A 27512-nucleotide genomic window follows, 5' to 3' on the forward strand; every position below is an offset into this window, starting at 1 on the left:
TAAGCGAGAGGACGGGGAGGGTTGGAGCGTCCTCTGGTTTTGGAATTGCTTCTGTTTAAATACAGAAAGTTATTTGTGAAGTAATGGATGGCAGACGAAGTAGGAGGCCGGGTGACATCCAGGTCCAGCTGCAGCACGAACAAGCGACTCTCGAGAGCAGTAACCAAAGTCGCTGCTCTTAAAAAAAGACGCCTCGCAACCATTGAATCTTAAACGTTCAGTGAAATGAACGCATTGAATATTTGAGTTATACTCAAAAAAGCTTAGAAAACATGGAAGAGACTGTCTTTTTATTTTAGAAAAAGGAGACAGAGCTGGAGCTGTGCACAACAGAAGAAGTGGTCAAGGTTGATTTAAATGTAGTTAATAGAACTATTCCAGTACACAGGAAGCAAAACTCGGCATTCCTGCTTAAATTCTAACGCCTACTGGTAAAACTAAGATTTTTAACTAACATTATGAAATTAAATTCTAGAAACTTTACAATTTTAAATGAAGACAATATAAACCAGATCTTGTATCTTTTAATTGTAGTGAGAGGAACATTTCCAACCTTTGCAAAGTTGAAGAAACATACACAGAAGAAACAAACAAGAGAGTTGAAGTAAAATAGCACCAGTCTTCCGTAGCATGGAAATGGATAGCTTGACACTTTCTCCCCTGTCCCCCACCATTCTAAAATCAATTTTAATGTTGTAAAATTCAGCACTTCAAGCTTAGGGAAATCACAGCTGAGAAACTGCTTAAAGGCTGGTCCAATTCAGAAATGCTACATTTTGCTATTTGACAGCCTTCTGGATACCACAGTTCACACTCACAAACTTCCCTCTCCTGAGCATCACAACCTAATCACTGCTTCTCCTTGTACAAGATGCTCTCAGTAAGCATCTATAGTCTCTTCCCTGGGCTGCACCCGAGTTGCATAAATGAGAAGCTCTCAAATGTCACACGCCTGCACCCAAACACGTGCAAACTCAACTTTAAAGCCATCGTTATTTCCTTCTATTTTAAAAAAATTGTACAAGTCATGATAACAAAACACCAGAAGAGTAGATAATCTTAACAGTTATTTACTTCTCCTGATGTAGTCATACACTAATGCGTTGCCTTTATTAAAATTATGCAGAACCTTTGTAGCGGAAAGTGTTTTAAAACGCTCGTCGTTCAATACAGACAGGATTTGGCAGACTTTCAACCCATTATTTGAGACCTTTGCGCAGCCTCCTGGATATTGACACTTCCACTAAGTCTTACACATTTGCTGCTTCTAACAATCAGTCTTGGAAAACTTCCTTTAGGTTATCATACCTCACTGAGACAGGAGGGACCCCTTTTTTCTTCCCTCCTTTAGCAAGAGGGAAGCAAAAGAAGGGAAGAAAAATCTCTCAAGATGAAGCGGGGAAAAAAAAAAAAAAAAACGAGACTGATTGGGCAGCAATTAGAGAGAAGACCTCAACATCATTCACTACTTGCTATATGTTGATTTACTTCTGTAAAGTTTAACGCCTTCTAAAATTACTGTTTGCTACTAATCACAGTCACTATTTTACCTACTTTTCAATACTTAATCAAGTATTAAGCCCTTATTAAGTACAAAAAAAAAACCAAGTCCTGTGAAATCACTGAAACTGTACCTGTTTACACTTCAGGGGAATGTGCCCCATTTCTTATGTCTTTTTCCCTTGAAGCATTTGAAGGGGGAAAAGAGCCATAGAGGAGAAGTAATATCAACTGTGGAATACATACAACAACCTAGAATAATACTGTTCCTACAGTATCTCGTGCAGACAACTTTTTGATAAACACAACAGTATGTTTAAACATAAGGCAAACAGACAGTGGAGGCCACTAAAAAGCTCATTTGTGTGTTTCCCTTTATGAAGTGAAGTCCAATTTCATTTAAGTGCTATAAAAGTAATCCTAACACATAATACGGTTAAAAATTATGTTTTTAAAAAGCTGTTGTTATCAATGCTTGTTTGTCTAACAATCTGTTTACAGAATTTACATTTTTATGCTGAAAGTAGATTTTTAAAAATAATTATTTCCAGAGAGACACTGTTTACTACAAGTCTTACTACAGTCAATTGAGTGGTGCCTTGACAGAATTGTAGTCTGTTACTAGTGTAGCAGCCACTGTTTTTATAATCCTTAAAACAGTAGAGTTCCCAAGGCAGATTTTTCAGGAAGCTGTAAACAAATTATTTTCCAAGACTTATTGGCAATAAAGAAAGTGATCTTTAGTCCTTTAGGATTTAAATTTGTCTGCCAAACTGGAATATTGGAAACTTTGGAATCTACTTCCAAATTAATACTCTGGAGCAGTTTGGAAACTTGTCTCTGAGGAAGAGTCAAAATCTATTTCCAACCCAGTCTCATCAGAATTTGGGAGAAAATTAGGATAGGAGTTTAAGTCTGAACGCTCCTGCATATTAGCAGAAGCATTTTTCATAGCTGAGTGCATGAAGCATGAAGGTTCCCAGAGCCGGGTTTCAAGGTCCGCAGAAGAGTGAGGCATTTTAAGGTGGCAGTATGAAGAATGAAATTCCATAGTAGGTGGGACAGTTTGACATTTTCTTAGTGATGCATAATTGTCTTTCCTGTTTAAAAAAAAAAAAAAGAAAAAAAGAAAGAGATTATTAGTGTTTCAATGACGTTTCTATTACTGTTCGGATGTCTGACAGGGAAACTTCATACAAGGAAGAACACTAGAGGAAAATAGTTAATTCTAAATGCATTTAGTGAGTTAGGGTATGGAACAACAGGAAAAGGATCTTGAAACAATCACATCTAAAAGAGGGGCAGTCTACCATTACGTGTTGTCCTCAGAAACAGATATACAACAGTTACATTAGAAGTCACACCTTTCTGATGAGCTCAGAGGGGCAGACCCAAGTTTGTACATTACCTCTTAAATAGTCCTGATGTCCCCCCAGCTATCCACTTGGAATATTTGCTGATTTATGAATCACAGCACTAACTGAACATTAACGGGAATAGCCTCAACATTTACAAGTTGAGTAGAAAATACAGTTGTTCAACTTCCCAAATGTCATCTCTGCGTTCCACTTGATAACCAGCTAATTATCACCAACCTGAACAGCTGGAACAGAACTTCCTTACGCTCTAAAACAGCACCTGAATCACCAGGTTAGCCTTTTCCAGTCTGAGAAACAGGAAACTGAAGTTGTCACCAAGAATACCCAGTTTTGTCTTTAAAGTTCTCCCTCCTCTCTTGCAGAGCTTTTGGGAAAAAACCCAAAACAACCCATAATGCCCCCCACTCACACACAAAAAAACCCAATTTGCCATACACATGCTTCAACACCAGTTTCCATACCTGAAGTTTAGGTGCACTAGAAGATACCATCCACCAGGTTAAGTTTCCTAAAAGGATTTTCAAACTGTAAACAGTGCAAATTTTCATGAAATTTAAGTTTGATTCCAAAACAGAAGCTAGATCTGATGACACAAGGGGAAGAGCATAAAAAAAGGGGGGGGAGGTGGATTACTTTCTGTAAAAGCAGCAGTAAGGTCTTGGCGGATGCTGAAACAAGGCACAAGCCCACAGTCACCTGTAGAATACAAAACAGGATTCTACACACAGAGCCTTGGGACCTAGCTACCAGAAGAGGGAATCCGCTTAAAGGAAGGCTTCAGAAAACTTAAGACTTTTGACAGTGTAAACAGTTCAGTGGGAGCTGATCACCCTGAAGTTATCATAAAAGCATACAGCAAAAGCCACCCGACCACCACGTTCTGCTTTATGGCCAAGAGCTTGCTCTTTCCAAAAGACGAGAAACAATGTTCCTGGTTAATCAGGACTCAATGACCAAACAACCCCTCTGAGAAGTTAGATCTGAGACAGTCTTCTAATATTGTGCCTTCCAAATGCCCATTTCAGATGAAGAGCCTCACGATTGGTAAGGCTGGAATACGAACAACGTCAAGAAGCTGCTAAATAAGGCCAAAAGCAGGAAGATGACTATACCGAAATTTATTGTGGAAAGGAGTCAGAATATCATTAAGAAGGAAAAAAGGACAATGGATTACATGTGGTATCAAATAACTGGGGAGATGATAGTAGGACAATAGCAAATATATATACCAAGAACTACATTTCTCCTCAGAGAGATGGTCTGAAAAGCCAACTAGTGTTATACAAAAAAAGGCTTTAACTGATTTCAGAAAGGGAGAAGAGAGGCTATTTGTACACAGGAATTAAATGCTTCTGAATTCTGGATAAAACTGAATATTGTAAAAAGAACACATCTTTACAACCTAATATTAGAGCCACCATTTAATACTTCCAAAGGGGGAAGGAAACACAAGCTTCAACCTCATGAAGTTTTCCATTAAGCCAGAACTTTTAACAGTAAGTTTGACTACTAGTCTTCTAAGGGATGGAGCGTATGAATCGGATCTTTCACGATGCCAATTCAGATCTTGGCAAAGCTTCTTATAAGGAAGTAGGATCAAGCAGTTCTTCTCAGACATATCAAACCTGCACTTCTGATGGGTCAGTGTGTAGCATTGTCAGGGCACAAAAGAGCATCTTTGATTTTGCTCCTTATCTAACTTTATTACTAAAACCAGGAAGACAAAAGCTCAAGAAATCTTGGCTCGAATAAAAGCATATTTTTCATTTTAATTTTAAAATGTGCTGTATATAGAAAATGGCAATGCTTTAATTGAAATAACTGCTGCAGTTAGGAGTCTCCAGTGCTACAGCTATCTCTTGGAAGCTTTTATGAAGCATTTAAGAATTCTGTTCACTCCTAAGAGCTTTTTGGGCTAATTTCTCTCTCCCTTCTTCTACCTCCTACCTAGCAACTCCAGAAGTTGAGACAATCATCAGAAAAACAGAAATTATCTATTCTGCTGAAGTGTGGATTCATGCTTTTTCAGACCAAATCTTAGGAGACTTCATATTTATAAGCATTTGGACCTCAGAGAGAGCCTATGTTTCTCTGCTTATAGCACTATTCTGACATGGCCTCAGCAACAAGTCCATTTTTTAGCACGAAAGTAGAAGCTGAATATTGGTCATATTCACTTTGTGAAAGTTTGCAGAGCTCCTTGGGCAAATACTACACTCCCCAGCAAAAGGTGAAACACTAACGGTATTCTTAGATTGATACTGAGAGGTGACTTGTCACCGATTCCTCCATACATATAGTGCTACAAAGTTTAACAGAAGTAAAAACTCTGAAAGGCTAAGTCTTACACCAGTTTGCTAAGAGAAGCATAATGAACCTAGTTACAACCAGGTTAGAATAGAGGTTTCTCTTCCACGGAAATAGAAGGTCCTAAAAATTCTCCGTATGCGTCTTATTTTAATTCTTCCGAACTATCTTACAAGACTGTCCTTCATATTCATCTACCTTTTAACTCTTAAACCTTTCCTGTCCAGACTCCTAAGAATCTAGTCTTTCTCCCAGTGTTTTCCAGTTCCTACCTGCTACATCTGATTTAAAACATCTTGAGCAACCTTTTTCTCCTCTTCCTGATTGCTCCAGCTACTGTGGAGAAGAGAAGAAAGGAGGTCTCTGTTCTCAGTCCAATGTCTGCTCCATAACCTACCCTTCTCCCCAAAAAGCTTACCAACAGACAACATGATTGTCTCAACTCCTCTTCATCTACAATATGTAGCAGTCATTGATCAGTTATAAACAAGAAGCACCAGAAAATATACTTAAGAAACAATGCTAAGGATTAGAGGTGGCGAGAACTGTTTTGTGTTACCTTTAAGAAAATTATGAAATCCTGTTTTAAGAGAGAAACTCAGTAGTACTTGAAGCTCTGACAAAAGAGAGAATTTCTAAAAATGCATCATTTGCATGCAGCAGCACTCCACTTTACCTGGACATAGAGAACAGCTTGCTTTTAGCCTGGGAATAAACTGTACCAGCAATCCGACAAAGCTGTTCTTGCATCCATCGAACATCAGCAGGCATGTCAGGAAACCAGTTTACTAACCTACAATCAAAACCAAAATACAATTGTTGTTTCATAAGCAGTAGATCCAATCTGCATTGTATTCTTACAATGTCCAACATCCAACGAAATAACACAGCTTTCATTCTCCCCAAGTTAACTCCCCCACCAAAGTCTCCAGGTCTTCCTAACCTCTCAAATTTCCATCTATTACCACTCATTGCTTTTCTATAAGCTAGGACAAAGGGCAGCACAGACCACTGCATCTCTGATCTATGCTGAGCGGCTGACCAGTATGTGCATTCCACACCTCGTGACCAACATTTAGGAAGCCTGCAAAAAATTCCTGTCTCTGAGATCTCGTTCTGTGTGGTAGGAACTTTCTGGTCAGTTTGAAGTTAGGTGGGAGAGCAAGGAAGAACAAAAGAAAAGCACAATGGAAGAACAAATAGAAGGCGGAAACAGAACAATGCCACAAATGTTGTTGTTTTTTTTTTCCTTATGATGGTCTTAACAGAAGTCAGTTACACTGGAGGGAGATGAGGGGAAAAAACATATTAAAATTCTGTTGAAACTTGCTTCTTCCCCATCCACCAAAAAATGGCACAGAAGTGCCACATGAAGTGGCACAGAAACGAAATATTTTACTGGAGTTCTGCATGGTTCCATTTATAGAACATTTGATTTTTCAAGTATTTGCTAAAGATAGTAATGACATCTGCTGTTCAAGGACTGGAATTCTCTTAAGCAAGCACAAAGCTTAGGGTTCATGGTGCATTCATTTAGCATAATTTCTCCTTCATGAGATTTGAAGAACTTATAAGATTAAGCTCTGTTTCAAGAGCACAACTTCCAGTCAATCTAAACAAACCTGGTAAGAAAATTTACATGGTAAGTAAACACTGGACTTCACTCCTGACTTCAGAAAGAAGCTAAAGCACAAGAACTATCTGGATAGAGTTCAAATATCACTGCAGAATATAGTAATAGTAATAAAGAATGTGCTCCTGGAAAACACAATTGAAGGTGCTTCTTTCGAGCAATTACAAGACAGCTATTAGTAATAAGAGTAAGTTGCTTAGAAATCTTCTTAATATGTTTATTTATCTAGTCTTAGACTATAGAGGCCTTAGGAAGATGCATTATGTAGGTAGAAATAATGGTGTTTGGACAGTTACCACTTGTATTCTAGAGTACCAGAATACCTACAACACTGAATAAGTTCTCAATAAGTAAATTTCCAAAAGTGTAGTAATTCTAAAATGGTTCATTAAAAGTTCCTTACCGTAAAGCAACAGAGTAAGCGGACTCCACTGGTAGCGTATATGGTAGCATCAGATAGGATATCACCCGCATTGGGAAGAGTTTAGAGAACTGAGCGTAGAATCCATTCTGTTCTTTACAAGCTTCTTGCAGTGCTTAAGAATAATTATTTTTGAAAAAGATGTTAGACTATTTGAAACAGTTTAAGTAATTTGCTCAAAGTTTGGTAATCTTCAGTCAACATTATCAAGTGTTACTGAATAAGGCTCAGATAGAAAATGAAAGAATTCATCTCAAGGCACTCTTACCATAAACCTTCTCTACACTATTTTAAAATATGGGAAGCACAGACTCATACCACAGGGACAAAAGGCATTACCCAGAACTTTTAAGCAATAAGTCTAAGAATTAATTTATAATAAGAGGATGTAAAGTTCACCTCTCCAAAAATACTTATATGTTTTAGATAACATTCCTGTCTTGTTAGAAACTCTGTAACTCTAAGGAGTTTGTTTAAATACTAGAGTTCCACATATTCCAGTTGTTACATGTAGTGGTAAGAAATATCACACTTCAAATTTTGTACTCCTAGGTCACTGGGATCACAAATTTCAGATCTTGAAAATACCCATCAGCATCCACAAAAAAACCTAGGTAAACGTTATAGACTAATGAAATATCAGAAGTGGTTTTGGTCTATTAACAGCTTATTAAAAAGACAGGAAAGCGAGAGAATTAGAAGTCTACAGAAGTCTGTTTTAAAAATAAGATGGGGATAACCAGTGTTTGGATTTGAGGTTCAACTTTGGTGTGAAATATATGCTTACAAAAATACTGTGCACATACAAAGTTTATCCAAAACCAAATGAGAATTCAATTCACGACTCTGCAGTGTTGAAAGCAGCTCATTCCTCCTGCTTCAATCTTATTTCTGTAGCTAAACCAAAATGTACATGTTCACATTTAGTAAGTATTTAAAGAACTTTTTTGGGTTGAGATAGTCTCTAATTTTACAGGCAGTTATAAGATTGAATAGAAAGCATCTTATGCAAATTGTAAGAGTAAGCAGGGGAAAAAAATAAATCAAAGTTTGCCATTCAAAGTTACAGGAAACAGTCTGAAGAATGTACCTTTACGAAGTCTAGGAGGTAGACTCTCAAATATGCTCTTCTCCAAAGGCCATGGATTTTGCTTCAGCTGGTCATTAAGTACTTCCATTTTCAAAGTTTCTATTGTGTTATTTTCTGTCATTTTTTTTTTCTTCATATGGTCAACATGTTGTGCAACCTCATGAGGATTTCTTTTTGTGAGGGACAAGTGGATATAGATTGAGTCATTCAGAATACCTGGAAGAGTCAAAAGCTTCCACTTAGGCTTGTTCCACAGGTCTTCAGAGTACCTGTACAGTACCTGTAGTCTCGGTATCTGTACAAAGGCCTATCCTGAGGAAACGTTATCTACCCCATGTCAAATACACTTGCTCTTATAATCCCACAAATGTTTAATCACACTGATGAATACTCTTTTGAAGGTTTAGGTCTTACTTTAAAACAGGTTCTGAAGAAAAGGAAAAAGTAAACGATTAACTGAAACTGCACTGGAAACATATAGTCATTTACCAAAGTTGTTTCCCAGCAAGAAAGCAAATGATTTAAAGGAGAGAGAGAGAGAGCAAATGATTTAAAGGAGAGGAGGAAAACTGATTTATATTTACTTGAAAGAAAACACCTACACCACATCAGACATTTGGAAAATCTGACATGGCAGGTATCACGTGAGTACTCTGAGGCATTGTTACAACAGGGTGGAGAAGGAAAGCAAGCAGGGTATTGTTTTAAGATATATACAAAGTACAGATCTAAATCAACATTGGTTGCCTTGCAAAACTGGTGCCGATTAAGAAATAGCACTGATAATTACCTTAGAAACAAGCACTAGATAATGAGCAGAAAGTGAAAAAATACAAGGAGGGTATTTATATTCAGTTTCCAGAAAATCGTTACAAAGTTATTTATATACAAAGACTACCAAATTTGACTAGGATCCATACCTATAACAGAATCTGTATCCTACTTACAATTACTCCTAAAAGACAAATGTCAAAAGGATATACAGTGAATTTATCAGAAAAGTTATCTGAAGGGTTACAGATGGGGGGGGGGGGGAAATGAACTCCTACAGTTGAAATAACTTAACAAGAAAGTAGATGCATCATGAATGAGTTTAGAAAGGTTATAATTATGACTGATTAAGCTTTAAGCAAGACAAACCTGTGACAAATAAGAACAAAGATGATCACAGGATCAGTAGTGTGAAAAAGGAGGACAATAGTGCAATACACAGAGGACGTGGGGGACAGACACTAAGGAAGAACTGCAAAGAATCTCAGATATTAGTGTCAGCGATGGAAACATGCACACAGGAAACTTGTGGGTGCAGTGCAGCAATGGAACCCATCTTAGTATGGACACCCACAAATTACAGGTTCTTTATATAGCTTGTGCTTTTAATCACCTGGTAAAAGGTATAAAGCAGGACTCTCAAATATTTAATAACATCACTAGAAAAATCAAACTCTGAAGCAGAACCGTGACATTTTTCACAGTGAAGAAAATTGTTCTAAGAAAACATGAATATTTAATGGTTAGTTACAACAGGGTATAAGCAGTGAGCACATCCATATATGACTGCATTACAATACTGCAGCTGGTACTACCTGTATTAGTGCAAACATCACATTTCAGTTTCCGTTCCTCTAATCCAACCCAGTACCAATTTGCTTCTGCATCCAAAGACTACAGGGGCTGGGCATGTTTAACACATGGTTAACTTCATGCTAATATCAAGTTACTATTGTTAACTCATTTGTCTCAAAGTGTGCAGAGCAATAACATTTATTTATATAAAATATGTTACTAGAATTCTAGGAGTAGAGCAGAGCAACTTTCAATTCTTCTTCCTAAACTTATCTGGGTCCCAACAACTGCTACATTACAAGTCGTCATCTTCTAAAATCTTTCACAATACAGACTAAGGATTTGTTTGTGACTGAGTTTATATTGTTGTTAGCCAGCTCCCAGTTCTGGACTATAAGGCTTTATCTAGAAATTTACTTGGATGATAGCAGAGAGGAGGTAATAAGAAGATACAGGTTTCGCAGGAGTAGGAAACAATAGGCTATTCCTATCCTTCACAATTAACACAAAAGAAACTAATAATATTATTTCCCTAGAATTGAAATTATTTGGTAATTTCACTTAACATTCACTTCACGCAAATTTGACAGAAACCCTAAAGTTCAATTTCTGTGTGGCACCACAACTTACCTCAGGTGAATAGTTACTACAACTATGTGATTTCTATGAGAACTAAACCTACCATGATCCCTTCAAAAAACTCAAAGACCTAGCCCCTTCTTAGCTACATACAACCCCCTCCCTCATCCTTTTTTTTTTAACTCAGGTTAAGACCACATAATCAGTAATTATCGCAAAGTGTAACATACCATTCTCTTTCAAGAATTTAAGAGCATCTGAATATCCTTGCTCACAGATCTCTCCTAGTACCTGCAAGCATAGGGTAAATGAGTCAGACAAATAAAAGGAGATTCAACTTAAGATCAACAGTTTCCAGAATGAAAAGCCACTTCTATCCACCCTCCACTCTTGTAAGAAAAATTTACATTGACAATTGCTATAGTTCAACAAGTTTGGGTTAATATGCCTACTGTGATCATGTACATGTGATCGTGTATGCATCAACTTATCTTTCAGCTGTTACAGATGCATTGAATTGTTAAAAGGACAGCACTCTAACAGTTTGCAAGAATTTCCTCCCCTTTTGTTTCTTTGACTAGACTTTCAGCAGATGCAAGCAGCAATGAAAGAGAGTGGCTTGGAGTCTGCCAATTCCCCTTCTTCCCTCCCAGTGCTTCCCACTTCCCGAAACTATGAAAAGTAAGCTGTGCAATTCTCATGCTCAAACTCAGACTTAGTCTTCCATATGAAAATATCTTTCACCAGATGCAACACCAGCTCACCTACACAGTAGTCCTAGATAAAAAAAAAAAATAAAAATTAAAGCCTACATAAGTAGAATTTAACATTTTTCTTCAAGCGGTCAAAAAGCCTCCAATTAAAAAAATATATCTATAGCAGTCAGGAACATTACTTCTCCTCTGTAATATATCCCAAGCCAATTGTCAAAGTCTGTTTTCATTTTTTCAGCTTCCACAACAGCAATTCAAGAGCATTTCCCTCATCAGATCTGCAATTAACAGCACTTGAAGTTTAAAGGCAACTTGCCTGCATGAAGTATTGATTGAGAACCTTACAAAACCATGAAGCTTTAGAACTTCTGCTAAGTTCTGAAGCACCTGGTTAGCAGGTAAGCATGAAAGGACTACAAACTGACAGTTATTAATTTACCAATGTTGATTTTATGACAGAATTCTGTGCTACTTCCCAAATAAATACTGAAAGCCAATACCAGGACAGGCATTTTTAGTCTGAGAGAGACTGAAAATAAGGAGAATGAAGACAAAGTATGAAAAAAATAGAAACAAGAAGAGAAATGTCACCAGAAAGGTTTAAATGACTAGATGAAATGCTAAGATTACTGTAGCTTTCTGCAAAAGCAAGGCTTTTATATGGAAAGATGTTTTAGTAACCACGTCAAGGCAGTGAGTTACCTTAGGTTCTGGTGGAAAGAGCGCTTGTGTTAAACGATAAAGATTCCCCAAACTAAGGTGAATGCTGGCGTTAGTCACAATCATTTCATGAAAGCTGGCAGAATTCCCTTTTGGACAGATATCACACTCTCCAGCGAAAGGCGAAATTGTAATGGTATTCTTAGATTCATAGTGAGGTAAGTTGTCACTGATTCCTCCATCCACATAGCGCTACAAAAATTAGCAGAAATAAGAAGTTTCAAAGGCTGAAAATTTCTAACTAGCAGATTTCCCATGCAAGAATTAAATAGCATTTAAGACTGTAACAGAACAGTCTCTGCCTATGCTCCCAGGCTAAACATTTTGAGTAGCATGCTCTGTCCTCTAATGCCAGTTAAAAAGCGCTCCTACCTATTGTTCCATAGACAGCCTAAGAGTATTCTATTTGGGATTTTTCTGTATGTTTAAGAAAGAGCAAGTCCATTTTAAAGATCACAATCCTACACAACATGCAGAGAAAAAGTAGTGCAGCTGTCTTCTTCCTCAAAGGCAAGCACCAACCAAAGAGCTACCAGGGTACTTCAGAAAGAATACGAGTAAAAGAATAGCTCTACACTTCAAAGCTCAAGTTCTGTGATACTAAACCATTCAGTTAGAATAACAGTAACTTAAAATTACTCTTAGTAATTAGAATTTGATATGAAGTGTCAAAAATATTTGGACATAAAGAAACTGCAAGTAAAATGGATAATGCTTCAGAAGCCTTGCCAGCAATCATGGATTATCTCTTCTGCTTTGAGTGCAAGTTTAGAAGCTGTTCCAGGTTGCACTTTTGTCTCCTTCATGTTGAGTTGCCCATTTCTGCAGTTTTAGTGCATCATCACCTCACGCATTTTAAAATCCAAGAACTGAAGAGTTTTATATCAGGGTAACTAATCTATAGTGCAGCAGCTGCTACGGCCAAAGACAACTCCTCCAGTCACTCACAAGAGCCATCTTTCCAGCAGGACCAATTGTAGCCAGTTTGTTCTGACAGCGGCAGAAGACCACTCCACATTACCAGCTTTGCTGGTTTAGTGGCTGCATTTTCCTTCTTCCTAACTAGGCAACAGACATAAACTGTAGGTCCTTGTAAAACGCAGAGGTAACAGAGCAGGTGTTTTGACCACGAGCAACCTGGATTACCAATTTCATCTGTCTTCACACTCACTCCCCGACCATTCTGAGAAACAAACTAGGAATTAGGAAAAGGACAGCTCAGAGCAATTTATCCAACGTACTCTTCTACAGCAGCTTGCTCCTGCCTGTGAGCTTTCTTGGGCACTCTCTAGACCCAGCAGCATGCAGCTACTGACAAACTTCCTATAGGTGCATAATGCAATCACCAAGTCCTTTGTGGAAGTTTCAAGTACAATACAACAAGTTTGGCAAAGGAGGAGCCATTCTCATGAAATTATTAAAAGGTGGAAGTACACATCTGGGTCACTGTTCTACAGAGGTAAATGGTTTTAATTATTTGGAGTTTCTGCCTGTCTATTCCCCCTAGTAATTTTTTAATCTAAAATTATTGATGTGTTTGAAAGGGCTAAAAAAACCCAAACAAAACCCACCACACCCAAAAGTTTCACAGCTGGCTGTTAGATATACCTATTGAAAGTTATCCTTAAGTCTTTGTTTGAAAGTACACATGCATGACGCACCAAGCCAGTAAACAGCAAGATGCTACAAAGTTTACACACTTGACATTCTACTGTGTTTAAGCCTTACAGGAGTCACTGTAGTATTCTTACCAAGTAACATCAAAAATGCTTCCTAAGTGTTAAAATCGTATCAAAATAATTGGCAAGATCAAAAGGATACAATGATTTCTTCCCTCAAAATAGGACCAAAGGAAGCATCACTCATATGGTTTTGTACTCTGAACTAAGCCTTTTAAAATAACATTGTTGTCTGGTGACAAGAACTGAACAGCCAGATTAGCCTGGATCCACCTAAACCCTGGATTCAGTCCAACATCCTGTTTTCATAACACCTTTAATCTGGAAGAGTTTAAGGAGACATACAAGGTTTAGAAGTACAGATAAAGAAAAATCCCTATACAGTTCTAATCACTTTTGCTTAAATTTCAGCATGAAGAAGAAAATACATTTCATGTCTTTCCTTGACCTTTCAGCACTTCCACATTGCCTTGAGAACAGTCTGTAATCAACCACTGTTAAAGATGTTTTGAGTTTTCTTTCCATATTCTTCCCGTCTCCTTGTGTAAGGAGCTCCGAAGTTGGAAGGAAAGCAAATGCAAGCTAATACAATACTACAAAAAGCCATGAATGTCACTGCCTTGATTCAAAATGCATGTCTGCTTCCAAACCTGTTAATCAAAGCACCTACAGCAATTTATACTAACTTTTCTGCAGTTGTTGCCCCTTTAGTGGGGGATTTTCGAAAACCCAGTATAGCCATGAAGTATTAAGAGGTTTTGTAACCAACAGTTCCTGTGGAGTAATAGAACTGACTAATACACTGACATTTTACCTTTAAAAAGCAACCTTTCTTATGCTGAATACAAATGGCAGAAGACATTAAAAAGTTTTGTTTATATCTAACTGAACACAGAACTTTAATCCAGTTTTAAGGCAGATCTACCTCCAGCAAGAACACAAAGATATACAAGAAACTATCTTACAAGATTTTTTTTTTAAACAAACAAGTATAAATGACCGTTCCTGTATATTTGTGCAGATGAATAAGCATCACTTTCTTCAATAAATATTTATCCTTAAGTTAAATACTTGCTAACTTAGAATACCCTCTTTTAATTACTGCATCAGCAAGCAAGAAATCTGGGGGGCCAAGAGAGAGCATGTATGTGTTTTGCAGGGTGGAGAAGAAATATAGAAATATATATAAATATATATATGTTATGTGTATAGAAATATATATAACAGGTCTTCCACACATTAAGTGTTTCCTTGCTTTTTTGAAAAGTTGTAACAAACAGCTACAGTACTAGAAGCTATGATGAAGGTATTTATTTTACAGTAGGATAACTGAAAAAAACATATACATTGTCTCCTAATATTTTCAGAACAGCTAGATCTATTTTTAGGTCTTAACAATACTTACCACACCTCTAAATGACGGTGGAATTAGGCCACAATAAATAGGGACAAATGAACTACAGATCAAAGCCTGTAGGAAAATGAGACCATGTAAATTAAATGGTAACTGTTCTATTATTGAAATTATCATTTATCTTTATCTCTTTAGATGTTAGCAAAAACAACTGAGCAAGCAACCAAAAAAACCCCCAGTAAGTACACTTGAATAAAAAGAAAGGGGGGGGGGGGGGGGGAGGTATTATCAAGCATTATTTGAAACAGGATGAAGGTTTTCCACATTTCTTCTTTAGAATGTAACCACACTCCATCTAAAAAAATTATAAGACTCACTAAAAGACCATTTCTAGAAATGCTAATTAGCAAGGAAAAGTTCATGATCATTCACTCAAGCTATACATTTTCTGAGTAATCGAAGTAACTAACCAGGGTCTCAAATATCAACAGTCTGGGATCATATTAAACTAGCTTTGTAACTGGTATTAAGAATTTGAAAAAGCTATTTTTGATCACCCCTTTTGTAAGAACAACCTTAAAAAAAAAAAATCTTATTCCTGAAGGATACAGTTTTATTAGATACACTGCACTTTAAAGGCATTTATCCTTTTTAAGATTGATCCCTCGCACGTACTCACTAAAACAGTTTGCAGATACATTGACTGGGAAAACTAGTAAGTGAATTTAGTGTAGTGAAGCTCGAGTTAATCTTCAAAATACTGTCAAAGTCACAATATCCTAAAATGTTTAAAGTGGAAATCCAATGGATGATGTTAAATGGACTTAAGATTATAGAAACTTTTAAAAGTTGCCAAAAATAAACATACCTGGATAACTTCTTCTTTAGAGTTAAAATTAGATATCAATGCATTTTTACCATCTGATACTCTGGTTAGTGAAATACATAGTCTGCCCGATGACAACTGGTGAGTGTTTTCTGGAAGATGTCTCATCAGTCCATCTCTTAGTATCTTTATCACATTAAAGGAAGGATGAAGAGGACCAAGATTTCGCTTTCTAGCTTCTTTGGCTAATGCCAGAACATCTGCACAAGCCTGAGCTGAAAATAAAATGAATTTAAGAACGGAAGATATGTCAAAACCCAAAAAAAATGCACTTCCAGTAATAAAGCATGTCTACAGCTCCAACTTTTCTCTCTGATTCCTAGCATGACAATTCAAGAGTTTTTTAACAGATAAAATAACTGTCCACTAGTGTGTAACAGAGTTTAGGAGTTTTCTGAGGAAAAAAAAAAAGTCACTTCAGACTTTCAAATAGAACTCCTGGTGAATACTCAGGTGCCAAGTTCCTCATATGTTATATATACATAGATCGTAGGTGTAAAATACCTATATAAGATGCTTCTGTTAGGAATTATTCATTCCAGAAACACATTATTTAAGAAAAAAAAAAAAAAAAAAGATGAGTGACCTTCTGTAAGCATGGATACATGGACTTACTCCATATGCAACATCCATAAAAACCTACAGCGTATGATGCACAGATTTAAGGTCCACAGTTTGCCTGCTGAGGAAGCAGAGCACCTGGGTTCACCAGAGCTAGTAACACTTGTTGGACTTTAACCAAACTTAAGGTTCCAGGGCACCATTTATCTTCATTTATATATAAACACAATAAAGGGAACGTTAAATGTGAACTTATTGTAATGCATTTCGTGGGAAGGTTTTTAAAGCAGGGGGTAAGGAACATGGAGGAGACCTGTAACATCTCTCACACAGGTCTCTACCTAAATAGGTGCACTTTTACCAATACGTAACAGACACATAATAATTTTTTCTCACATTAAATCAGCATTTGGGAACTAGATCAAACCACTGCAGAAGACACAACTGTTCCCAAAGAACACTAAAATAATTTTAACAACCACACACCTAGTCATAGTAAGAACGGCAGCTCATCCACCTGCAATGTTCTGTTTGAATTTTTAATGTTGTGTTTCTTCAAAGCATACTTTGAGAAAATTGCCTGATAAGCTCGTCAACTTGGCGGAGGAATGGGGGTGGGAAGGAAGGTCAAAGTAACAGGTTATTAACCTGAGTGATATGCTACAAGGTCATCTAGAAGTATTTTCAGAACTTGCATATTTTAACTTACACAGACTCTATCTAGAATAGACAGGATTCAACTTACCAAGTTAAATGTGAGCAGTGCACTGGAAACAACTCTGCTTAAGCCTTTGAGTTCAGATTAATTTCCAAAAAAATTATCTTTCTACAATATTATTTTTCCCCCTCAAATAGCAACACCTAAACCTTTCTCATTCTTAACATAGTAAGCCAAGAGCCTATGTTCAAAAGAGTATCCCTCAAAATACCTGAGGTATCAGACATACTCCATATTTACTACTACAATTTTTTCATTCCATCCTTGCAGAGTAAAGCCTTGGGCCATGAATCCATTGATACCAGTAGTCTGACCTCACCTCCCACTCCAGAAGATGGCAAACAATTTAGACACAGCTCACTGTTCATGGTCAAATATATGCTTATGTTAGCAAAACACATTTTACATGCAATTAAAAAAATGGCACAAGTCACATTCTGGCAAGTGAAGAAGTTATTTCCAAGAGGAGTTACGTAGACAGTTTTAGCAGTTCTATTCTTCATGCACTCAGATATAAATTACCACCTCTCTTTTTTTTTAATAAGCTAATTTAGCAACATTCAATCTTCTGAAGTGTCTAAAGAGAGACAAATCAGGCACACTGCAGGAGTCTGAGATACTGAACTACCAGGACTCTGTCCAGGAACAGCAGTGTTAGTGCATGCATTGATTTCCTTTTGCAAAATAAGTACATTTCAAACACTTATGCACCATGCAAGAAAATTGCTTGTCCTAAAAAAAAGACAAAGAGCACTGGGTGCATGGACACATGAGCAAACAAATACACATCTTCTCACTTCTCTGCCACATCTTGACCCTGTTTTTCTAGCTAGCATCCTTGTCAAATTGAAGCTCAAGCTGTTACTTAAGTTTGAAGCATGGTAACATCTTCACTCATTTGCACTGCAGGCCTGTTTCTGCAGTAAAAACAAAGTAAACTAGTGCCCTCTACTAACCTTTGTGTTGCGATTATTTACCTCTCACTGTAAAAAATGTTAACAAGTATCAGCTCACTTTACATAACCCACTAAAGGGCTGCAAAACCGATGACCTCCAAAAGTTTAGATTTGAACTCCTCTCATTTCAACTTCCTTTCAGAAAATAAATACCCATCAAAATGAAATCTGATTTCCATTTACCCATCTCTTCCGCATACAAGAATTTCTACATTTGAGGTAGTATATGGGGGGGAGGGGGGGAGAAAAAAAACAAGTTTACATATTTAAGTTATTGTAAGCTATTTTAAATACAAGAAGGGCTCCTGGGGGGGGGGGGGGGGGGGGGGAATGTTCTGTCTACCCAAGAGTATGTGGTATTAAAACACTGAAAATTTAAAAAGCTGTTCATTATTAATTCAACAGACTTCAAAGTAATCCAACTTCTTTTCCTTCTCCCTTCTTTCCCCAACAGGACTAAAATACAGTTACCTCTTAGGCTGGTGTATTCCAAAATGGGATCTTCTCAGGAAGGGACAGAGGGCTAGAGCTCAAGTCAGACTGGGATTTTAGGCAGACCTTGGTACATCTGTTTTATTTTTTGAAACACAAGAGAGCTAAAGAAATTAATGCTCCTATTAAATGTGAACTGTTCCTAGTTATATTTCTATATTCCTAGTTATATTTCTATATTCCTAGTTTTAATGGTTAAATAACTATTCATTTGTTTCCCACAGAGTAAAATCTGACATCATATTTACAGCCCCCACCAAACCTGTTCTCTTTCATGCCACACTAGAATGGATGACCACATTGCCAATGAAATACCAGATCTCCAAGACATCCATGGGGAAGATGTAACAAGAGGAGTGCACCTTAACAGTTCCAGGAGATGAATGCACTTCATCCTCAGAACAGTGACCTCTAAGCTTCAGTCTCTACCTTTCCACAAATTCAATGAAGGAAACTTCTTCCTTAGTCTGGAAAAGTACACTTCTTTTTCCATTCAATGGCTAATGTTTACATTTATTCAAACCCGAAATTCTATGGACTCTCTGTTTGCCTATCCAACAGGTAACATGAAGCACAAAGAAAACTGTTTACTTAAAACATCTGGCTTCAAACCTGTAAGATGAGATGAAATATGCATGTCAATTTTAGTCAAAAACCCTGTTCATACATATACACTCAGAGTTTTATGTGAGCCAACAAGCATACTAATTCAGGGCTGGGTCCAGTCAAGTCTTGAACACCTCCAAGGATGGAGATCCCACAACCTCTCCAGGCACCTGTTCCAGTATTTTACCACCCTCAAGGTAATTTTCTTTTCCTTATGCCTAATCAGAATTTGCCATGTTCTAGGTTGTGTCTGCTGCCTCTCATCCTTCAACTATCCATCTCCGAGAAGAGTCTGGCTCTGTCTTCCCACAGTGAAACCATGCGGGACTTATAACCACAACTGCAGAAATAACAAATACTGCATATTAAAGTATATCAATGTGAGGGAGGTGTACAATACAAACTGATGAAATATATCAAATTATTATACCACACAGTTGTTTTTTTAGAGCTTATTAACAATCCTCTGCTTTCACACAAACTCACAAAAAATTATCAGCTAAAAAGATATAGAATTAACATGGGAATACCTTCTTAGTTTGATAAATTTACAATGATTCACAGACATTAGAATGTGGCTGGTTTTGAATTATCTTCCAACATTCCCAAGTGGCTTTTTTTTTTTTTTTAAAGTTTCCAGAAGAAATACACTTGCCCATGAAGTGGGCAGTGATCACACACAGACTAGCTATTCTATTAGTTAGAGAAAAGCAAAAATCTCAGTTGGCATACGAGAAGGGAAAGACAAGGGAATAATTTGAAGTCTGCAAGTCTCAATTATTAAAATGCTAAAAATTTCAAAAGCTGTTAATAACACGTACTTTCAGGTAAACTATATACATTTTTTGTCCTTAGAAGCACTTCAAATATTTAAAGCAGCTTCCCTCTTAAATTATTTACAATGACTTAAGACTGGATACATTCTAAAAATAAATAGTTATTGTGGATAAATATGTTTTGTTTTAAAAGCTGGTATTAGGCTCATAATAACTCAAGTGTGTTATGTTAGGACATTACAGCAAAATTAAACTAAAAAGTTTAAGTAGCACAAGTTTATTGCTAAAGCTTTGAAGAAATTAAGCATACGTAATTGATAGAGATCAGTGGCTAAGCGGCAGGGACAAGCATTCCACAGCATCGCTCCCTTGCATGTACAAAGAACTTCTTTTTTTAAAGTCAGTAAATTGTTCCCTCGGAAAGTTAAAAGCAAAAGCAAAACCCAAACCCTCTCCAAATTCAAAATAAGTACTCATTGTTTTTCTCCATCTATAAATAAGATGAAATATGAATTTACAAAAATCTTCCTAGTTCTAAACCTGTTAAGGGTACTGTTAACAAAAACAGCCAGTGTTGAATCATGAAATAGACAAGCTTTTATTCAGTGGATTTCTTTGGTTTAAAAGGAAAACATTGTCAGTTTTCCAGATATTTCATATACCTTTTTAACTGCATTCCAGTCACTATCTTAAACACCTTGATTTTACTTGTATCAACCTTGCTTTAATGTCTAGCACGTCTAATTCACTAAATAAGTGTATATTTGGGTTCTCGTGAGCCCTAAACAGGTAAAAGCAAGGTATACTTTTCCTACTGCTAGAAATAAGCATTTATTTCACAAGAGGGACTATATTTAGTTGCAAGCTAACATCCTTATCTGGTATAAATACAAAACAAGATTAACTCTATTTCTTAAATCACAATTAAAATCAGTGATTTTAATCAATCCACTGTTTCTAATCATACACCTAAGTGACCTATGCAATATATACTGTGCACAGATTAAAGAGGAAAAGCATGTTAAAGCTAACCTAAGCCCTGACCTTAACTCTCTTAGCCTTACCCCAAGAAAGGAGAAGCTTTAGAGGAAGCAAGTTAAAGCTAACTGAGACTTCACGTCCAAACGTAACTAGAGAAGAGACGCATTATTTCCCAGTACGGTGCCAATGTTTCGTTTCAAGCTACCGACAGAGCCAGCCTCTTTGCTTTAAAGGGTGTCAGGATTGAGCTGCCTCCCGCTCCCCCGACAGCTCTTAATTGCTCTGCTTTCCGCAAAGCGAGAGCAGCTGTCAGCAACCCCGTATTTGCAACGCCGAGCCCAGGAGGCGCAGAACCCCCAGCCGGACACACGGACCTGCCCCTGTACCTGGGGGAGGTAAACGCCGACCGCCCGAGCGCTGACATTCACTGAGGCTCCCTCAAGACCATCTCTTGAGCCCGGGAGGTTGCTAAATGCCCGCCCAAGGTGAAGACACGCTAACTTTACCACCTGCCTCTTCCCCCACCCGCAAGGAAACACACGATTTTTGTGTGTTTTACCGGGAGGTAAGATGTGCACGGGATGGGACGCACGGGAAGAGGGAAAAAACAAAACAAAACAAAAAAAAAAGACGGCCCGGCACCCCCGGGGCCACGTAACCCGTTCGGATTTAACTTCCTAGGAGGGGTCGCAAAGCGAGAAAGAGAGAAAGAGACCCAGCCCGGGCCGAGGCGCTCCCGGGGCCGGGCCCGGCGCCGCAGCGGCAGCCGGCCCGGCACACCTGCCCCGCCGGGGGGCAGCCGGCCCCGCCTCGCCCCCCCTCAGCCCGCCGGACCCCTCGCCGCCGCCGGCGGGGCAGGAGGAGGGAGACGCTGACCCAGAGAGCCGCCTCCGACGAGCATGGCGCCGGCGAGGGCCCCGGCCGAGGCGCCGCAGATGTGCCGGGCGTCGCGGATGATGTGAGGGGCGCGCTCCTGCAGGCAGGTGGCGGCGCCGATGTGGTAGACGCCCAAGAAGCCGCAGCCGGCGAACGAGACGCTCCAGCCGCGCTCGCGGTCCAGCATCGTCGACCGGCGGGCGAGGGCCGGCGCCACGGCCGCCGCGCCGGCACCGCCTCGCCCTCCGCCGCCGCCGCCGAGCGACTGAGGCGCCGGGGCCGCCGCTGCGGTTTCCACAGCGGCCGCGCCGACACCGCCCCGCCCGCCGCCGCCGAGCGACTGAGGCGCCGGGGCCGCCGCTGCGGTTTCCACAGCGGCCGCGCCCAGCGCCGCCCGCCCCGCGCAGCAGCCAATCCTGCGCTGCCGGCTCGCCGCGCCCCGGTGGCCCAAGGCCGCCCCAGCCAACCCAAGGGCAGATGCAAATGAGATCCCGCCTCCTCTCGCTGCTGCCCGTCAGAGGGAGGGCGCGGGGCCGCGGCCCCTCGGCCCCTCACGGTTCCCCCCCGGCCCCTCACGGTTCCCCCCCGGCCTAGGCCGGCCGCCGCGGGGTCCCCGGCCCCGGCTCTCCGCCCTGCTTCTGCCTGCCCCCGAGGAAATCGGGCCCGCCGGGCCCGTCCCGCACCAGCCCGCCCGCCCAGAGCCGTCCGCCGGGAAATGGGGCCCCCCGGGCTGTCGGCAGCCGGGTTGTGGTAACGCCGAAACGCGCCCTGCCGGTCTTCAGACAAGGACGGACGGCGGCGGCCGGGATCTGCGGGATCCAGTCACGGAGGGGTAGCGGGACGCGGCACAGCGCCCACAGCCCGGGGGAGGCAGCGGGAGGTGCGGGTTTAGCAACCGGCCCGGTTATCCGAGGCTCAGAGGAATAAATGCGTCATGCGAGCGCCTACGATCGCTCGCGTTGCACGACCTGCTGTAAGAGCAAGCGCTGCTTAATAAGCCTGTAATAAACTTTACGAGAAGGAAATTCGTGGTGGTAGTACTAGGCTTGTAAAGGGAAGGTGATGGAACAATCTGCTTTTTTCTGTCTCGAACCATTAACTGCACAACTCCGCGTTCGCGTTTCGCCGACGTTTTCCAGACCAAAGTACAAACAAAGCAGCTAAAAGCCATTCAGAGTCCAGAACAGTGTCATCGGACGGTTTCAATAGTACCCAGCTGACCGATCCATCAAAACCAGGCGTCATAATGGCATCTTTAAGCACCTGAAGACCTCCAGAAAATCTGAAGGACACTGACAGCGATTGACACCAGCTGGTTAAGGTGATCACGTGCAATTGTCTTTACAGAACTGCTTAATGCAGCACCACATCACGATGTCTAACTTAGTCGCAAGCAGGTCCGTACGTTTATTAGCACAGCACTGTGTGAGATCTGTCTGTTTGGTACACAACGTGCCTGTATGAAGAAGGTGCCGTGTTGGTGTCAGCCAGCCCTGACGCTTGTCTGCGTCAGTGTAGCAACACCATCACGCTTTCAACTCTGCAGACTGTTTTCCTCACCACTGGTTCAGGTATTTCTGTGGAGTACTGCATTGCAGGCCAGAGGTGTGCCCTAAATGTTTCTCTGCTGAAGTCCTCTGGAAGTCTCAAATGCGGCTGAACACATCCAGGCAGGGTTCAGCTCCCTGCAAAAGGTGCTGGTTTCCTCAGAGTTTTACCAAGGGGATTTTGAACAAGCCGCAGACAAAACACTATGATGAGAAACTCGGGATTCTTCCCCTAAGTGAGCACCACAAGCACTGGGCCATACTTCCAGTTTTGCCACCTCTAACTTCGCTCTCTAGCCACCTCTGCCTTGCTGGGCTACGCATCTTCATCCATTCATCATCTCACCTTTTCAATGAGCACAGCAGAGAGTGTCCTCATCCAAATCCTGCCTGTCATTTAGGCGCTTCCCTTCATTTAGGGAAGAAGAAAGTGTGAGACTGAACTCCTTTCAGTTCACAGGGAAGGAGGGAGCTGAAAAGGGAGATGAAACCATATCCCACGCTTCTGAGAAGAGTCCTGTTTCATTAAAAAGGTGACTGTGACCCCTATCTTTTTCCATTCTCTTCTAAAGGAAAGGGCCAGCTTGGCTGTATTTTGTATTCTCTCCATGTGTGCTCTCACGCTATTTACTCAGAGCCTAAGTGCAGGAGAGTACCATTTTTTAATCCATGTTTTTGGAAAAGCAACACTGAGGTGTTCAGAGAGGGACATTTCTGAACATCTGCAGAAATTTGACAGGGAGAGCCAATTAAATGGCAGGGGAGCAGGGGATTTTCAGAGCATTATTCCATCAAGGGGTGTTTCACGGCTAATCTCAATTTTGCCTGTAGGGATCAACTCCATTTAAAAATATTCTTTATCCCTAGACTGTCAGTAGAAGGCTGTTCCTGAACCTCATTTCTTTAATAGTTAGGAGCAGTCTTATTTCTCCCATAGAATGATACATAGCCAGTTCACAACCATCTGCTCTTGTACTTTGTCCTTTTACATTAGTACCTCTTACCTGTCACTGACAATGTTTGGAGTGATAAGCCTTATTTCCTGCCAGCCCTCATTCTGTGATACTTGGGGAGCTGAGCTCCTCTAGCTTCATCTCATGAGAAGGGTGCTACAAATGCTCCCCGACCAGTACTGCAACCAGTCTTTCAGCTGGGGTTTCATTAGCGCCTTACACAGTCTTTGCTAGGAAAGCTGAATCACTGATTCATATTATGATCCAGGTCCTTCCCCATCTCAGCTTAGGTCAATTTTTCTTAAATGTACTGCAGTTCCCCAGTAGACAACACCAAGTTTGTTCCCAACACCAGACTCCCCTTCCTGCGTATGCCTACTCTTTTTCAGTACCTGTTTTTATCTCCTTGGGCTGCTCCCTAACAGATCTTGCAATTTCTTCACTATGTCATCTCCAGCTTAGCAAATAGCTTCTCATGCAGGAAAAAAAAAAAAAAAAATCAGCTGAGGTACACATAGACAGGATGGATCCCATTTCCCTTCCCAGGAAAAGCAGCTGCCTCATCAAAAAGGTAGATTAGTTTGACACACTGAACCTTTGGCTAATCACTGGCTATCTCATCTCCCTTTTATCTCCAGACCTATAAAGATAATTGTCCTTCCTCCCAAAACCTGTTCTAATCCCTTCTTTTTCTTCACGTTTTTCAGTTTGTTTATTTAATTCCAGTTACAGGTTTAGCTGCCCTGCACATAGCTGTTTAGGATAAAGATCCTGGAGCTAGCTCTAAAATCTGGGACGTCTGAGAAAACTGATGCAACCTCATCACAAGCACTACCAACTAACCCTACTGTGGTTGTACAATATGCAGTTTCAAGATTGTCCCATTTATCTCAAGTATCACTATGTGTATACTATGCTGCAGTCTGTGTTGCAGATATGTCCTAAATCCTTTACTGAATCCAGTCCATAATAATTTCCCTGTAACTCCAGGAACATGAAGTAAGGCCTGAAAGGCCACGTGATGAAAACCAAATATAGTCTGGTGAGGGTACAATCTACCAGGAAACCTGCATGAAGCTTACAAACTTCGGTAAACAGACGTTAACCGAACCCATGTCTGGCATGTAAATTCAACAGGCATGCTATCTGTCCATCATTTAACCACCAAAAGCTTCTCCCTTAATCCTTTCCATTTAGCTACCTTGTTAATTATTATACAGGCATGCCACTTTCCTAAGATACGGATTAAATCAAATCTATTGTAAAAGAAGAGAGAAACCAGCAGAGGACTCGTAAAGTGCCTTTAACTCCTTAGAAGAAAGGTACCATTTAAGTACTAGGCTAGCTGAAGGCATATAATTTATAGGAAAAGGAACCATGTAGGATAGAACACCAGCAGAAGGTAACAAGAGCACTACTGGACAGGTGGCAAGTCATCAGATCTGAGATCTTGGCCAGCCTTGAAAATCTGATGAGAATTTCTGTCATCAGAAAGAGGATATGAGCTCCAAGAGATGATTGCTAAGCCCTGCTTGGAAACAGCGAATGTTTTCTATGATCTTTTTGACTTTCAGGGATTCATTAGTAATCATTGATCTCACTTTTCATAAAGCATTTTAGAAGAGATTGATGTATCATGATAGCCATTTTCATGGGGGAGGTGGAAAGGGATACGGTAGTGGTTAGCCCAATATCACTCAGTGAGGCCAGTTTCAAAGTTGGAGGAGAAGCCTGATTTACTGAGTGTTAAGCCAGATCAATAGCCTAGCACTTCTCCAGAAGGATGACAAAGTACCTACTAGAATTTCTGGAACCCAGGAAAATTGCCTTAACTTGTTAGTGCAGTCTGTCATGTATGTGTGTGAGTGTGTGTGATATTATTCTGGCCTTATCAAGTGATAATCTACCTAATCTAGAAACATCAAGGCCTCATCTCTGCCTAACACCTTTCTGGGAATGCTCTACTGTGAAAAATTTCTGAAGAAACAAAGCATTTGTTGGCACGGTTTAGTTGCCTGTGGTGAATAATACAACCTTGTCTCATGATAGAAAGCCTTGTTCTCCTCTCCCTAAAAGGACCCAAAGCGCAAAAACAAGGGATTGCTTACACTCCCTTTGAGATCTCTTTATATGGGGTGCTGTGAGTTTACCCCTCTTGTTTCAATGCATGCAGGGGACAAAAAGTATGGGCTATGCTGTCTTTCCTACTCAGGTAACTCCTGTCCATGTTCCCCTGAAGATGCCAATTTGTCACAGAAACTATAATCAATAACAGAGATTAATTTTACTCCTTTTGTATGATCATCCTGTATGATCATCCTACTTGGGCAGACCATAAGGGAAATCCTACTGGATCAGTGACCAGAAGACTGTTAAACAGCCTTTAGTGTTTAAAATGCAAGAGGAACCACAGGGCAGGAACAGAGAAGTGTTGAGTTACAGAGGGAGGTGAGCTGAGGACAAACACTGATCATAACCCGGACAAGGAATCCCATTACAGTCCTTGCGCCAAGGCCCCACAGGCACACTGCACCGCTCCCTTCACCAGCTTCTGCTGCAGGGCTGTGACGCTGGGGAGCAGGGACAGAGAAAGCATATTTGAATTTTCCTGGCCAAAATAAGTTTTCACAGTTTTTAATCTGTTTGTAGCACCAACTGAGATACCTTCACTACACTTTATACTAACCTTCACAGAGAAACTACACTCGGCACAAGCATCGTTCTTGCTCCATTAGCAGCTTCCAGTTCTGTTTAAAACAGCGACATCAACCAGCAAAGACACAGGCCCTTGGTGGGGATTTCTTTCTCTTTGCGTGTCGTATCATGGCCCATTAAGCTTGCAAAGGTCTCAAGTTAACTACTCTCAGGTTTCTTTGGCAAGAGATGGTAAGTAGGTCATTTTAGTGAAAGCTATTGATCTGCTTTTCCCTTGGGCCTGATCTTCTAGTGTTTGAGTAAGATTTTGGGGTTTGGGTTAATAATCTGTCTGGTGATTATGTTCCTAAGTGATTATGGTAGTGCATAGTAAAGCTGGAGAAATTTAAAAGTATGGTCTCAAAAGTTGGTTTGTACACATCTAATACAGTAGATGCTGACAGTTTGAGCAATTTTAGCGCAGCTTCCAAGCTTCACAGCACAATCCTAATGATTGCTTTGAACTAAGCTAAGAAGTCTGTTCTGAGTTTTAGTTGTGATTGTGGACTAACAGGCTCCGGTTTG

General features: G+C 40.1%; 1 protein-coding gene across 3 annotated transcripts; it reads right to left on the minus strand.

The window, feature by feature from the left end:
* Positions 1–508: 508 nt before the first annotated feature.
* LOC104321468 (patatin-like phospholipase domain-containing protein 2) lies at positions 509–22068 on the minus strand. Of its 3 annotated transcripts, XM_069806960.1 has the most exons (10): positions 21794–22068; positions 15810–16042; positions 14993–15058; positions 11891–12100; positions 10706–10766; positions 8331–8546; positions 7223–7355; positions 5863–5979; positions 3341–3387; positions 2369–2600 (listed from the first exon to the last, which is right to left on the minus strand). In XM_069806960.1, the coding sequence occupies exons 1-9, from the start codon at positions 21978–21980 to the stop codon at positions 3357–3359; spliced, it is 1254 nt and encodes a 417-aa protein (XP_069663061.1). In that variant the 5' UTR covers positions 21981–22068; the 3' UTR covers positions 2369–2600; positions 3341–3356. The 3 variants fall into 3 exon arrangements, with proteins under 3 accessions (XP_069663060.1, XP_069663062.1, XP_069663061.1); XM_069806959.1 differs by lacking the exon at positions 3341–3387 and having other exon boundaries at positions 509–2600; positions 21794–22067; XM_069806961.1 differs by lacking the exons at positions 3341–3387; positions 21794–22068 and adding an exon at positions 18534–21287 and having other exon boundaries at positions 509–2600.
* Positions 22069–27512: the final 5444 nt, after the last annotated feature.

Source organism: Haliaeetus albicilla, chromosome 19 (genome assembly GCF_947461875.1).
Source record: "Haliaeetus albicilla chromosome 19, bHalAlb1.1, whole genome shotgun sequence".
NCBI classification, from domain to species: domain Eukaryota; kingdom Metazoa; phylum Chordata; class Aves; order Accipitriformes; family Accipitridae; genus Haliaeetus; species Haliaeetus albicilla.